The sequence below is a fragment of the Ranitomeya variabilis genome, chromosome 1 (genome assembly GCF_051348905.1).
Source record: "Ranitomeya variabilis isolate aRanVar5 chromosome 1, aRanVar5.hap1, whole genome shotgun sequence".
NCBI lineage: Eukaryota > Metazoa > Chordata > Amphibia > Anura > Dendrobatidae > Ranitomeya > Ranitomeya variabilis.
Window position 1 is genome coordinate 317,119,333 of NC_135232.1, and position 12,683 is coordinate 317,132,015.

The 12,683-nt window shown below is 39.8% G+C and overlaps 1 protein-coding gene across 3 annotated transcripts in view; it reads right to left on the reverse strand.

The window, feature by feature from the left end:
* Positions 1-249: 249 nt before the first annotated feature.
* Positions 250-12,683, reverse strand: part of NDRG2 (NDRG family member 2) — a 46,162-nt gene continuing 33,728 nt past the window's right edge. For 2 of the 3 annotated variants that reach the window (XM_077297691.1, XM_077297682.1), the window contains exons 14-16: positions 11,789-11,824; positions 9,938-9,989; positions 250-3,010 (exon numbers count right to left, since the gene is read on the reverse strand). In XM_077297691.1, the coding sequence (XP_077153806.1) occupies positions 2,865-3,010; positions 9,938-9,989; positions 11,789-11,824 (234 nt within the window). In that variant the 3' untranslated portion in view covers positions 250-2,864. Of the gene's footprint in view, positions 3,011-3,622; positions 3,657-9,937; positions 9,990-11,788; positions 11,825-12,683 lie in introns of all 3 variants that reach the window. The other variant, XM_077297701.1, reaches the window with a different exon arrangement.

The following is a 12,683-nucleotide window of genomic DNA, read 5'->3' on the forward strand; positions in this document are numbered from 1 at the left end:
CACAACGTATATGGGGGGTATTGTATGATTAGATGGGACAACCATTGAAAGTGTATGGCTACTATAAGAGATCATTTCTAGAAGAACAATGTCTGTAATTTATATGGTTCAAGAGAGTTTAAGATCCAAAAAGACATCACTCAAATGACTCAAATCAGAATGTAAAAAGGAAAGGCCAAAAGTGTCCAATCCCTGCCGCACCTATTCATAATTGCTTCAATAAAACATTATAAATGATGGTACAAGACGTTTCATTAATATTTTATTTTACAGTGTGAGGAAAAAAACTAAAAACAGAAAAATATAAGAATACAACAAAATGAATCCTATACAGAATGCCCCCTTCTATACAGCAACCCTTCAAAACATAGAGACTGAAACTGATGTAGCGCCTTTCTCTATACAAACTTGAAAAAGTCGACTTTTAGTAGGGTCAGAGTCACAAAATGTCAACCCTATATTTATATGTGTATATATATATATATATATATATATATATATATATATATATATATATATATGTATATATATATATATATATATATATATATATATATATATATATATATATATATATATATATATATATATATATATATATATATATATATATATATATATATATATATACACATATACCGTATATATTTGCATGGGGGCAGCAAATCAATCCGGGTTTTTCCCTCCACATAGCAAACAGGGGTATGCCTTTATGGTGGATGACTACTACATCATTAAGCAAAATCTCAAAACTACTAAAGTCTAGGTCGATCCACGCATTTATTCAGATTTGCCGTTTGTCTAGTGTGATATTTCCTTAAAGAAAAAGGGGTTAAGCCAGCCATCCACTTCAGATAGCTGTCGGCTACCTCCAACATACATGCTTGTGTTGGTGTTCAAGTTTATTACCAATGCAAGAGGGAATAATAGATGGCTGAATACATCTAATGCCATTTACATCCCAGGATAAAAAAAGATTGTGCATGTTGACATCCAACACGCCTGATCCGTGTTTCCACAAATGCAAGTGTTGGAGGTTGGAGGACAGATTGTCTGGTGATCCACTGACAGCTATCTACTTTGTATGACCAGCTTAGGACAGACATTTTAAGACCTGGCATACTGGCTGGGTTTAGTGCTTAAAATGATGGCTAACCTTACTCTTTGCAGACATTGTTACCACCAGATCCCTTTAACACTACAATGTATAGAGTTCAGAACTCACTATAATGAGTAGAGAACAACATTGGGTGCAAGAAAACCACAACCCGGCTGGCATTCAGCACTCGGTACGGTTAAAATTCAGCATCTCATTTAGTAACAGAAGCAAAGATTTTCAGTTCCCACTCTTTGCTCCACAAATTCATAGTCAAGCGTCATCGATAAGCAATTGGGTTTTAGTTTAGTAATAGCTGATAATGTAGCTTCTGCCTTTCAATGAAGCATATAGATAACGTTTATGGCAAAAGTCTTAAAATCAGTGTATATATTATACTTTTATGTTTTCTGAGAAATTAGTGAGAGCTAGTGTGCGGTTGGCACGATGATCATGGTACAACACTGATTGTTTTCTTGAAGTCATGTTCTGAAATTGGCACTAGTCCTTCCGAGCTGTCCATGGTCTTGACGAAGGCATCATTTAAGAAACGCGATGGAAATTAATATGTAAAAATCAACTGTACCCTTTAAAGGAATTAATGTATTGAACAGGTATGTATCAGGGGAGAGTAGCTGATAAGTGGATATATTATAAATGCCCCAAGTATTATCCCGGATCCAATTCTACACTGACAATTAAGTTTCATTGCTCGTACATCTAAGCGTTAAAAGAAATGTGACACCACCAGCTTGTATCTACAATGGGGCCATTACTGGTTGGATGCCATTTTGAACTAGGATGAAAGTACGTGACACGTAATTTTCTAACTATACATGTCCCCCAACCAATCTACAAATTTAAAAAAGAAAAAAAAAATGCATCTACCCTGTGCTGTATCTACATGTTTTTACAACTTAAAAAGCAAAATACTAGTATAGTAATATCTCCCCCTAAGACTCACGGAAGCAACCCTGAGCAAGTGGCAGCGGGGAAGAGTTATGGCAAAGTATAAAAAGGCATCAAACACTACTACTGCAAGGTAAAGCATTTAAAAGGAAGCAGAGTTTACTTAAAGACAGCAGCTATGAGCTTCTTAGTAGCAATCTTATACTTTTGCGCTATTCTCCATTGTGCTGCATTCTTTACAGTGACCTCAAAAATGATAAGTATTCCAGTGGTTGGACCTTTGAGAACTTTCCCCGCAAGTTCCCCCCCCCCTTCAATTTCTTTTGGGCATAATGCTAGGAGAGGACGTTACCCCACATTATAACTTATTATGTGCCAGGGAGGGCTTGTTAGGGTAATACAATGAGTTAGAGATACATGGAGGTGGAGCTGTAAAGAACTGTGTCTGCCTGGCTTTGGAGAAGATCAAAATAATGAAAGGTCAAGGGAAAAAGAAAAAAAAAACTAAATTACAGAAGACACTGAAGAAAGAGAAATATTAGATAACTACATATCGTTTGTGATCTCAGGTTAATCTATTCTGCTGTATGCTACTCCGAGTTAAGCAAACCCTGCAAATCTCTTACACGAGTATAGGAACCGTAAGTACAGTATAAAACAAGAAAGGCAAAGTGATCAGAAAAAAAGGGTCATAAAAATCTGGAGATAGGAGAGAAGGAAAGACAGGTACAGACATCTTGTTATCTCTCATGTGAAGTCTGGGTTTGTTTTTTAGTTTTCTAATTAGCATAATTAGCTCTGCTAAAATGCCTTCCCCTTAAACAGAGTGGTGATCACATGTCCCCAGCATCACGGCTTCTCAGCAGGTCACCTCCGTGAATGTTCCTGGTGGTCCTCCCCCCGACTCGCTGCTCTGCGACAGGGTACGAGAGCGTGACCGATTCCCCTCGCTGGATAGAGAGGCGGTGCGCGAGCGAGACAGACGAGTCATGCAAGAAGATGCCACTGCAATGAAAGAAAAAAAGAAAGAAAAACAACAAAAAAAGATTATGAGAGAAAGAATGGACTGATGAGCAGCCTGGGATCTTCGCTTGAGGTTCCTCCTGAAAACTTGACCACCACCACTTCATGTATCTAAATTGTGGACACAATTCTGCTAAATGTGAAGGAATAAGGTCTGTGATACCGTGGTCTTTGTGAGTCCCTCAACTTAACTAATAAAACAGATTAAGCATTTCCAGAAATAGGTGACATCACAGTGACAAAACTAACATGACATGTGGTGTAGCTGTGGGATCTTGAAAACTACAGGTCAGCTGTAGGCTAGCCATGCTTATAGGTAACAGGTGAAAGGTCACAGGATCATAAGAACTCCTCCGTTGTCTAAACAAGCTGCAATGAGGTCAGCTCGTCTGACCCAAAAGGCATTATAGCTAGGTATAGGTGTAAGATCACACAAGATAGAAAAAGAACATAGTAAGCACACAAAAGGTGAGGTGAGTGTCTCATGCCTAAGCACCTGGACAAAAGCTGGGTGAGAAGAGGCAGAAAGGGTGCAAGGACCAAGAGCAGTGAAGGAGGATGGGGGATTGATAAGTTCTTCAAAAGATACTTCACCCCATACTGCGCCTCTTATCCAGAATGTGGGGGACTGAGGAGAAGAAATAGCAAGACAAATGAAAACTACAGGAACTATGGAGAACACCAGTAAGGAATGGGCCTGAAATGTGACTTCATGGAGAAAGACCAATAGTGACCTTAGTCTCAGTTGTCGTCAGACTTGGGATAAAACATCCGCACTTCTGAAAAAAGATCAATATCTTTTGTATAGAAGATATCTAACATGTCTATGGCTTTGTTATTTTAGTAGCAAATCCTAAGGCCATGTGCACACGTTCAGGTTTTTTCGCGTTTTTTCGTGATAAAAACGCTATAAAAACTCATTAAAACCGCATACATTATGCATCCTATCATTTAGAATGCATTCTGCATGTTTTGTGCACATGGATGCGTTTTTTTCCGCGAAAAAAACGCATCGCGGTAAAAAACTGAGCATGTTCATTAATTTTGCGTTTTTTCTGCGTTTTTCCCGCATTTCTATGCATCTGGGAAAAACGCACAAAAAACGCGTCAAAAAACACGAAAAAAACGCATGCGGATTTCTGGCAGAAATTTCCGTTTTTTTGTCAGGAAAATTTCTGCAAGAAATCCTGACGTGTGCACATACCCTCAAGGTTTTCCCACAAATGATATTTACAACCCACATATGCTCCCTGCTGCTCTAATCAATGACTATTCGTCTGAAGATAACTGACTAAAAACTGGTGAGTCCCCCCCAGCTTTTTTTTTTCTAGACTAGAGTATAGAAGACTCAAACTTTTTTTTAGATGAGGTCTCATGAACAGATTAGAGCACTGTCTACATAAAGGGACCCTGAGCTTATAGTTTTGGGAACTGAAAAATAGCAGCTCAGCCAAAATACCTGCCCATACCTTGTAAGCTAGGCAGAACTATAAACACTACAGCAGGTAGTCGTGCTTTATTAAAAGTCAGAAAGGAAAATCAATAGGATTTTTGTCCTCCATTAAACCAAAGCAGGATTAGCCACAAGAGAAAATTTAGCAAAGAAGAAAACAATGCACATTCATCTGTTAAGACAATACAAGATTGGCAAAAAGGTTTCCCTGAGAGGTCCTCAAAAAGAAGCGTAAGGCTGAGTTCACACGTAGCAGAATTGCAGCGGAAATTTCCGCGGCAATTCTGCGCCTCCTGCCGCGGGTATATCGCATGCAGAATTTGCATGCATATACCCGCAGAAAACTAGCGTTTTGCAAGCATAATTAGCCTGCAGAGTGCTAGCGTTTTCCAAGCGATCTGTAGCATCGCTTGGCAAACTGTTTGACAGGTTGGTCACACTTGTCAAACATAGTGTTTGACAAGTGTGACCAACTTTTTACTATAGATGCTGCTTATGCAGCATCTATAGTAAAAGATAGAATGTTAAAAATAATAATAATAATAAAAAAAAAAGGTTATACTCACCTGCAGGCATCCGTTCCTAATGCTGTGAGTTCAGGACCTTCCATTGACGTAGCGGTCACGTGACCGCGATGGTCATGTGACCGCAACGTCATCGCAGGTCCTTCACACACACCTTGGAAGCCTCTGAGAAGGTCGGGCCGCCAGAAGGTGAGTATATCGCTATTTTTTATTTTAATTCTTTTTTTTTTTACCACTTATATGGTGCCCAGTCCGTGGAGGAGAGTCTCCTCTCCTCCACCCTGGGTACCAACCGCAGTTGATCTGCTTACTTCCCGCATGGTGTGCACAGCCCCGTGCGGGAAGTAAGTAGATCAATGCACTCCTATGTGTGCAGAATTGCCGCGATTCCGCAATTTTAATGAACATGCTGCGTTTTTTTCTGGATTGCGATTCCGCTCAGGAAAAAGATGCAGCATGTGCACAAAAAATGCGGATTGCAATCTGTTACATAGGATGCTTAATGTTAGCGTTTTTTTCGCGGTTTTATAGCGTTTTTATAGTGAAAAACCGCGAAAAAAAACGTAAAAAATCTGCTACGTGTGCACACAGCCTAAAAGTAACACCGACAAATATGCACAGCAGAGCTGAATACCAAAAATACTACATCCTTATTGATATTACAGTCCACCAACTACAACACCAAGAAGGAAAAGTCATGGAATTATGGAAATCACAGAATGGATAGACATGTTAGTGATCCATATAGGAAGAAAAAAAAATGAAAACAAATTTCAAAACATCTTGATTTATTTACTAATGAGTATGAACGCCAAGCGCAGAAATACAAGCACAAGCACTCACATGCCTTGTCATGTCATGAATGAGGTTATTAATGGTTCTCTGAGGCATGTTCTGCCACGTTGAATGCACTTGGCCACGTAAATCATCAAGATTCAATGCTGGCAGCTTGCTTTGCAATTGCAGACCAATGACGCCCTAGATGTGCTTGATAGGACTCAAGACTGAAGACATTGCAGGCCATGGTGAACGTTTAGGCCATGCAGGCTGCTCAAAGTTGCAGGAGCAATATGTCATGGTGCTGTCATGTTGAAATACCAGTCATGGTGCTGTCATGTTGAAATACCAGCCATGAAACACATCGCAGTAATGGCTGAATACTGGTTCCATAACCCAAGCAAGCTTTTAGTGTATCTGGAAGGAAGGCTAGAGGAGTCCGGCTACTGTACATTATGCCACACAACAACAACAACAACATTATCCCGAGAGTAGGCCTTGTGGTTTCCCTCGTGAAGACATTTACATAGCATTGCAAACATGATATCCAAACCAATCTCTGGCGGTCATCGTGTCCAAAAACAAAAGTGGGAGCCATCAATGAAGAGGATAGACATCCTTTCCAGCCTCCATTGCAGTCTTGCTCTGCATAATTATAGCCTTCACAGGAGACCGTCACACTGGGCCACTCCCGGGATTACGGTGAGGGTGGCATAATGCATGGTAGCTGGACTCCCCCATGTCCTTGTCCAGGTACACTAACAGCATGGCATTACAGTAATTTTGTTTTAGGATACACCAATGCCAGGCCACATCTTGTTCATCCAACTGTGAGCAGTCTGCGTAGCTTAAACGTGGTACCATGACCTACATGAGCCTCTCTAGACGGAAGAACGTCACTAATCCCGCCAATCGGCGTTCCTGTCACATGATCGTGGGGGGGCTGATGGGTTGCTATGACTGCAGGAGACCCCTGTGATTGTCAGTGCTGATCTGCTGTGGGCGCCGCCCCATAGCAGATGATCAATTATGCTACAGAGAGCAGGTCTGGTGCCCTGCTATGTGTAACACAATTGATCATAATTTTGCAGCTTCAAGTCTCCTAAGGGGACTATTGAAGCAAGTAAAAAGCGTAAAAAAAGTTTTAAAAAATATTAAAAAAATATATATATATAAAATTCAAATCACCTCTTTTGTCCCAAAATAAAACAACAACAAAAAAATATAAAAAAATACACATATTTGGAATTGCCGTGTTCAGAATCACCCAATATATCAAAATATAAAAATAATTAATCCGATCGTTAAAAGGCGTAACGAAAAAAAATCAAACCGCTAGAATTACGCTTTTTTGGTCGCCACAACATTGCATTAACAGGCAATCAAAACATTGATTGTAGCTACCTCAAAATGGTATCTATAAAGATGTTGGCTTGACACGCTAAAAAATAAGCCCTCACACCTAACCTTATTCTTTTTTTACCACTTAAAATTTTAAAAAAAGGAACTTAGACATGTTTGGTATCTGTGATCTCGTAATTGCCTGGAGAATCATAATAGCAGGTCAATTTTAGCATTTAATGAACATGGCAAAAAAAAAAAAAAAATTGTGGAATTGAACTTTTTTTGCAATTTCACCGCACTTAGATTTTTTTTCCCCCATTTTCCAGTAGACGATATGGTAAAATCAATGGGGTCTTCAACAGTACGACTCATTACACAAACAAGCCCTCACATGGCCATATTGAAGGAAAAATAAAAAAAAAAAGTTATGGCTCTGGGAAGAAGGGGAGCAAAGAACAAAAACGCAAAAACGGAAAATGCCAAGGTCGTGAAGGGATTAAAAGGAAGACTGCTTACAAGAAAGCGGATATGATATGATTAGTAGTCAAACATTGCATACTATATTCTAAGTGTTCATAGCCCCAGAAACACCATACTAAACAAATGCTAAAAGCTGTGACTCATAAGTAATAGTAATGTAAATACCGACCAACGCAAACAATCGGGGCTACGGCTGCCGTGTTTGTCGGTAACTACGTAGGTTTTATCTTACTAGTTTATGTATTTATATTGATTTATTCTGAGCTGCTTTTGATTATTTACTTATGATCCACAGCTTTTACCATTTGCTGGCAATTTATGCCAAGTATCGTGTTTCTGGTGCTATGTGCTCTTAGAATATAATATGTTGTGTTTAAAGAATTACTGATCCTACCACATCTATCTTTTAACCCCTTTTCGACATCGGGCGTAATAGTACGCCGATGTCAGACTCTTCCTGTTTGGTGTGGGCTCCGGAACTGAGCCCGCATCTTTTCTGGACACATGACAGCTGATATATACAGCTGACAGGTGCCCACAACAGCCATGGGTGGAATCGTGATCCACCCGCTGCTGTTAACTAGTTAAATGCCGCTGCCAATTTCTAACAGCAGCATTTAACTTGTGCTTACCGGAAGCGCATCACTAATCACGCCCATCAGTGATCCGGTCACATGATTGCGGGTCACCGATGGGCTGGCATGACAACCAGAGGTCTCCAGCAGGCCTCTATGGTTGTCATAGCAAGCGATCTGATCATCACCTGTGTGTAGCAGAGGCGAGCAGACAACTGCAGCTTCTAGCCTCCCATGGAGACTATTGAATCATGCAAAGAGTAAAAAAAAAAAAAAAAAAAAAAAGTTTTTAAAAATATTAAAAAAATAAAAAAAAAATCTAAAAAGTTTAAATGACCCCCCCATTCAAAATAAAACAATAATAATAAAAAAAACACATATTTGGTATTGCTGTGCTCAGAATCACCTGATCCATCAATCTAAAAAAAAAGAATTAACCCAATCGCTAAACAGCGTAACGAGAATAAAATTTAAAACGTCAGAATTACGTTTTTTTTTGTCGCCTCTACATTGTAATAAAAAGCAATAACAGGCGATCAAAAGATTGTATCTAAACCAAAATGGTATCTATAAAATGGCAGCTCGACGCGCAAAAATTAAGATGTCACCCAACCCGAGATCACAAAAAATGGAGACGCTACAGGTCTTGGAAAATGGCACCTTTTTTTTTTTACCACTTAAATAAAAAAGAACCTAGACATGTTTTAGGTCCATGAACTCGTAATGACCTGGAGAATCCTGAAGGCACGTCAGTTTTAGTGCTTAGTCAACATAGTAAAAAAAAACAAAACAAAAAAAAAACCACCAACTGTGGAATAGCACTTTTTTTGCAATTTCACCGCATTTGGAATTTGTTTCCTGTTTTCCAGTACACGATACATTAAAACCAATTGTGTTGTTCAAAAGTACAACTCATCCCGCAAAAAAACAAGCCCTCACATGGCCACATTGACCAAAAAATAAGAAAGTTATGGCTCTGGGAAGAAGGGGAGCAAAAAACGAAAACGCGAAAAATGTAAATACCTCTGGTCGTGAATGGGGTTAACTGTGTTTAGTAGTATTACTATTAGTGTTTGGCGAACGTGCTCAGATGAGGTGTTATCTGAGCATGCTCGGGTGCGAACAGATTGTCTTCAGCGTGCTTGAAAAATATGTCCGAGTCCCTGCGGCTGAATGTCTCGTGGATGTTACACAACCGTAACACTTCCATGGATTGCCTTCTTTGTTAGGTAATCCCGGCATGTGTTGTGGCTGTCGAACATCGGCGAGACATGCAGCTACGGGGACTCGAACATATTTTTTTTTTTACTATGTAATAAAAAATAAAGATTCATTATTTTTGGTATTCTCTTATGCTGTATTTGTAGGTATCTGTGTGGCTACATACTACGGGGATTAGCCAATGTGGTCATGCCCCCGTTATGTAGGTGCAGAATTCATGTAGGTGGAGAAGAAGCTTTCATCTCAGCATTCTAGGTTATGCACTGCTTCAAGATCTAAACCCTTATATTTCATCTGGAGGACTGCAGCCAAGCATTATGTTGTATTTGAGCGAGCCATTTATATGTATGAGTAATTAAACCTCGCCTGAAGCCGGAATAGCCCAACATCTGTCCTGCAACGCGGCTTAGCTGCTAAGTCTGCAGAACATACAATTGCTTCTAAAGCCGCCATTATAAGAGGACAGCTGTAAGCTCCGACGTTAGATGATAAAACCAATGTGGACGGTGTGGAGAATAGAAAGGTCAGTACTTACTGTAGCCCATTCCCTGGACAAAGTACTTGAAAGCCTCAGCCAGTTTTCCAGGCTACAACAGGAAAGAATAATGAAAAGTCAGAGCGTCATTAGGAAGTATTAGCCAATGAGAAAAGAATCGTCTTTCGTACGAATTTGTATTACCCTTGTGATGGCTTTATTGAAAAGAATAGTGAAGCTGAATGAGTGACAAATACATGGAATATACAAGTATGTACAATAAGGAGAAAGCAGCAGAAAATGGCACTTTTAGGTTAAATTGTTGTTTTTTAATTTACGTATTTTTTTTTAATTTACCATATCAATATTTATATTAAAAAAACAAACAGACAACTATTCTGGCTTTATATTAGTGTTATAGTTTCTAATCCAGAGAGATTAGTAGTCATCAGATTATCATCACAGCGGGTTTAATGACAGATAACACCTCTATATACAGTAGATAACACCATATAAACGCTAGTGCAATGAACCCTACACAAGTGACAGAGCATGCCTAGAAAACGCTGCTGTAGAATTCTTTAAATCAGAACATGCCTATTGCTGCCTATGATGCATGTGGCTGCTATATAGCGTCTCTCTGGATCATGTTAACAGAAACTCACGTGCAGAAAATAAATTGTAATATATATATATATATATATATATATATATATATATATACACACTCACCGGCCACTTTATTAGGTACACCATGCTAGTAACGGGTTGGACCCCCTTTTGCCTTCAGAACTGCCTCAATTCTTCGTGGCATAGATTCAACAAGGTGCTGGAAGCATTCCTCAGAGATTTTGGTCCATATTGACATGATGGCATCACACAGTTGCCGCAGATTTGTCGGCTGCACATCCCAAAGATGCTCCATACAAGGCAGGATGGATCCATGCTTTCATGTTGTTTACGCCAAATTCTGACCCTACCATCTGAATGTCGCAGCAGAAATCGAGACTCATCAGACCAAGCAACGTTTTTCCAATCTTCTACTGTCCAATTTCGATGAGCTTGTACAAATTGTAGCCTCAGTTTCCTGTTCTTAGCTGAAAGGAGTGGTACCCGGTGTGGTCTTCTGCTGCTGTAGCCCATCTGCCTCAAAGTTGGACGCACTGTGCGTTCAGAGATGCTCTTAGGCCTACCTTGGTTGTAACGGGTGGCGATTTGAGTCACTGTTGCCTTTCTATCAGCTATTCGAACCAGTCTGCCCATTCTCCTCTGACCTCTGGCATCAACAAGGCATTTCCGCCCACAGAACTGCCGCTCACTGGATTTTTTTTCTTTTTCGGACCATTCTCTGTAAACCCTAGAGATGGTTGTGCGTGAAAATCCCAGTAGATCAGCAGTTTCTGAAATACTCAGACCAGCCCTTCTGGCACCAACAACCATGCCACGTTCAAAGGCACTCAAATCACCTTTCTTCCCCATACTGATGCTCGGTTTGAACTGCAGGAGATTGTCTTGACCATGTCTACATGCCTAAATGCACTGAGTTGCCGCCATGTGATTGGCTGATTAGAAATTAAGTGTTAACAAGAAGTTGGACAGGTGTACCTAATAAAGTGGCCAGTGAGTGTATATATATATATATATATATATATATATATATACACACACATATATATATATATTTTATTACAATATATCAACATGTACCATATTGTGGACTAGCTGTGGGGCTAACTGTACCCAAATATTGCCAAGTGTCCATTTAGAAAAAATGGTAATACTTGCTCATATAGGCATGTCTCAGGCTGGGGACACATCATGCCCTAACTTGCTTGGCAAATTCCAAGTGCTTCTATATTAAATCATTGTTTTTTGGTTAGTTTGTTCTTTGGTAACATTGAGGTGTTTTACCTGTGTTATCTGTGGCTGTCCGCCAGAGTCTGCCATCTGAGAAAAAAATAAAGTTAAATGTGTTTCAGTCTCAAGTTTAGTTTCATGGTCTCCCAAACCATCAACTATCCCAAAACTGTACTTCTGTGCTTACTGTTGGCAGCATGAGTATTCCTACCTGCCAAGCGGGCCTACCCAGTCCGACAGGAACTAAATATAACCTCATGTGAAAGCTGACCATGTAGAAAAGCTGGAAGAGTTGTGTCATTTGGAGGCGCATTAAAGGGCCCAGTACCTTACACCATAAATATAAAAGTATGCACTCAAGCATTATTGACAGGATATTATATCCTGTCCTCTCAGGGTTTAAAAGAAATCTGTCACCAGGTTTAAGCTTGCCCATCTGATAGCACCATGATGTAGGAGCACAGATTCTGATTTCAGCAATGTGTCACTTACTGAGCTGCTTGCTGCAGTTTTGATAAAAATCGCAGTTTTATTTGCTGGAGAGCTAGCACTTCTCTGAATGCTGAGCTCTGTAGAACCCCGCCCACACCACTGATTGGCAGCTTTCTGTGTTCACTGTGCGTAGGCAGAGAGCTGCCAATCAGTGGAGGGGGTGGGGTTATACAGAGCTCTTGTATATGGAGGCCTACAAGGCAGCAGGTTTACTAGTGATAATCTATTATTGATGAAACAAAGATTTTATCGAAACTACTATTCTCAGCCCAGTCGCAGGAATCAACGTCTCGTCTCTGTACATTAGGCTGCTCTCGGATTAGGTAGCAAATACCTGGCGACAAATTCCCTTTAAACATCCAAGCTAAATACTCACTTTTCAGCCATATGTAAAACGTTCACCAATTGTTCTCAATAAACAAGTCTCTTCGTGTGATGTTGCAGTGTGCTTATTTAT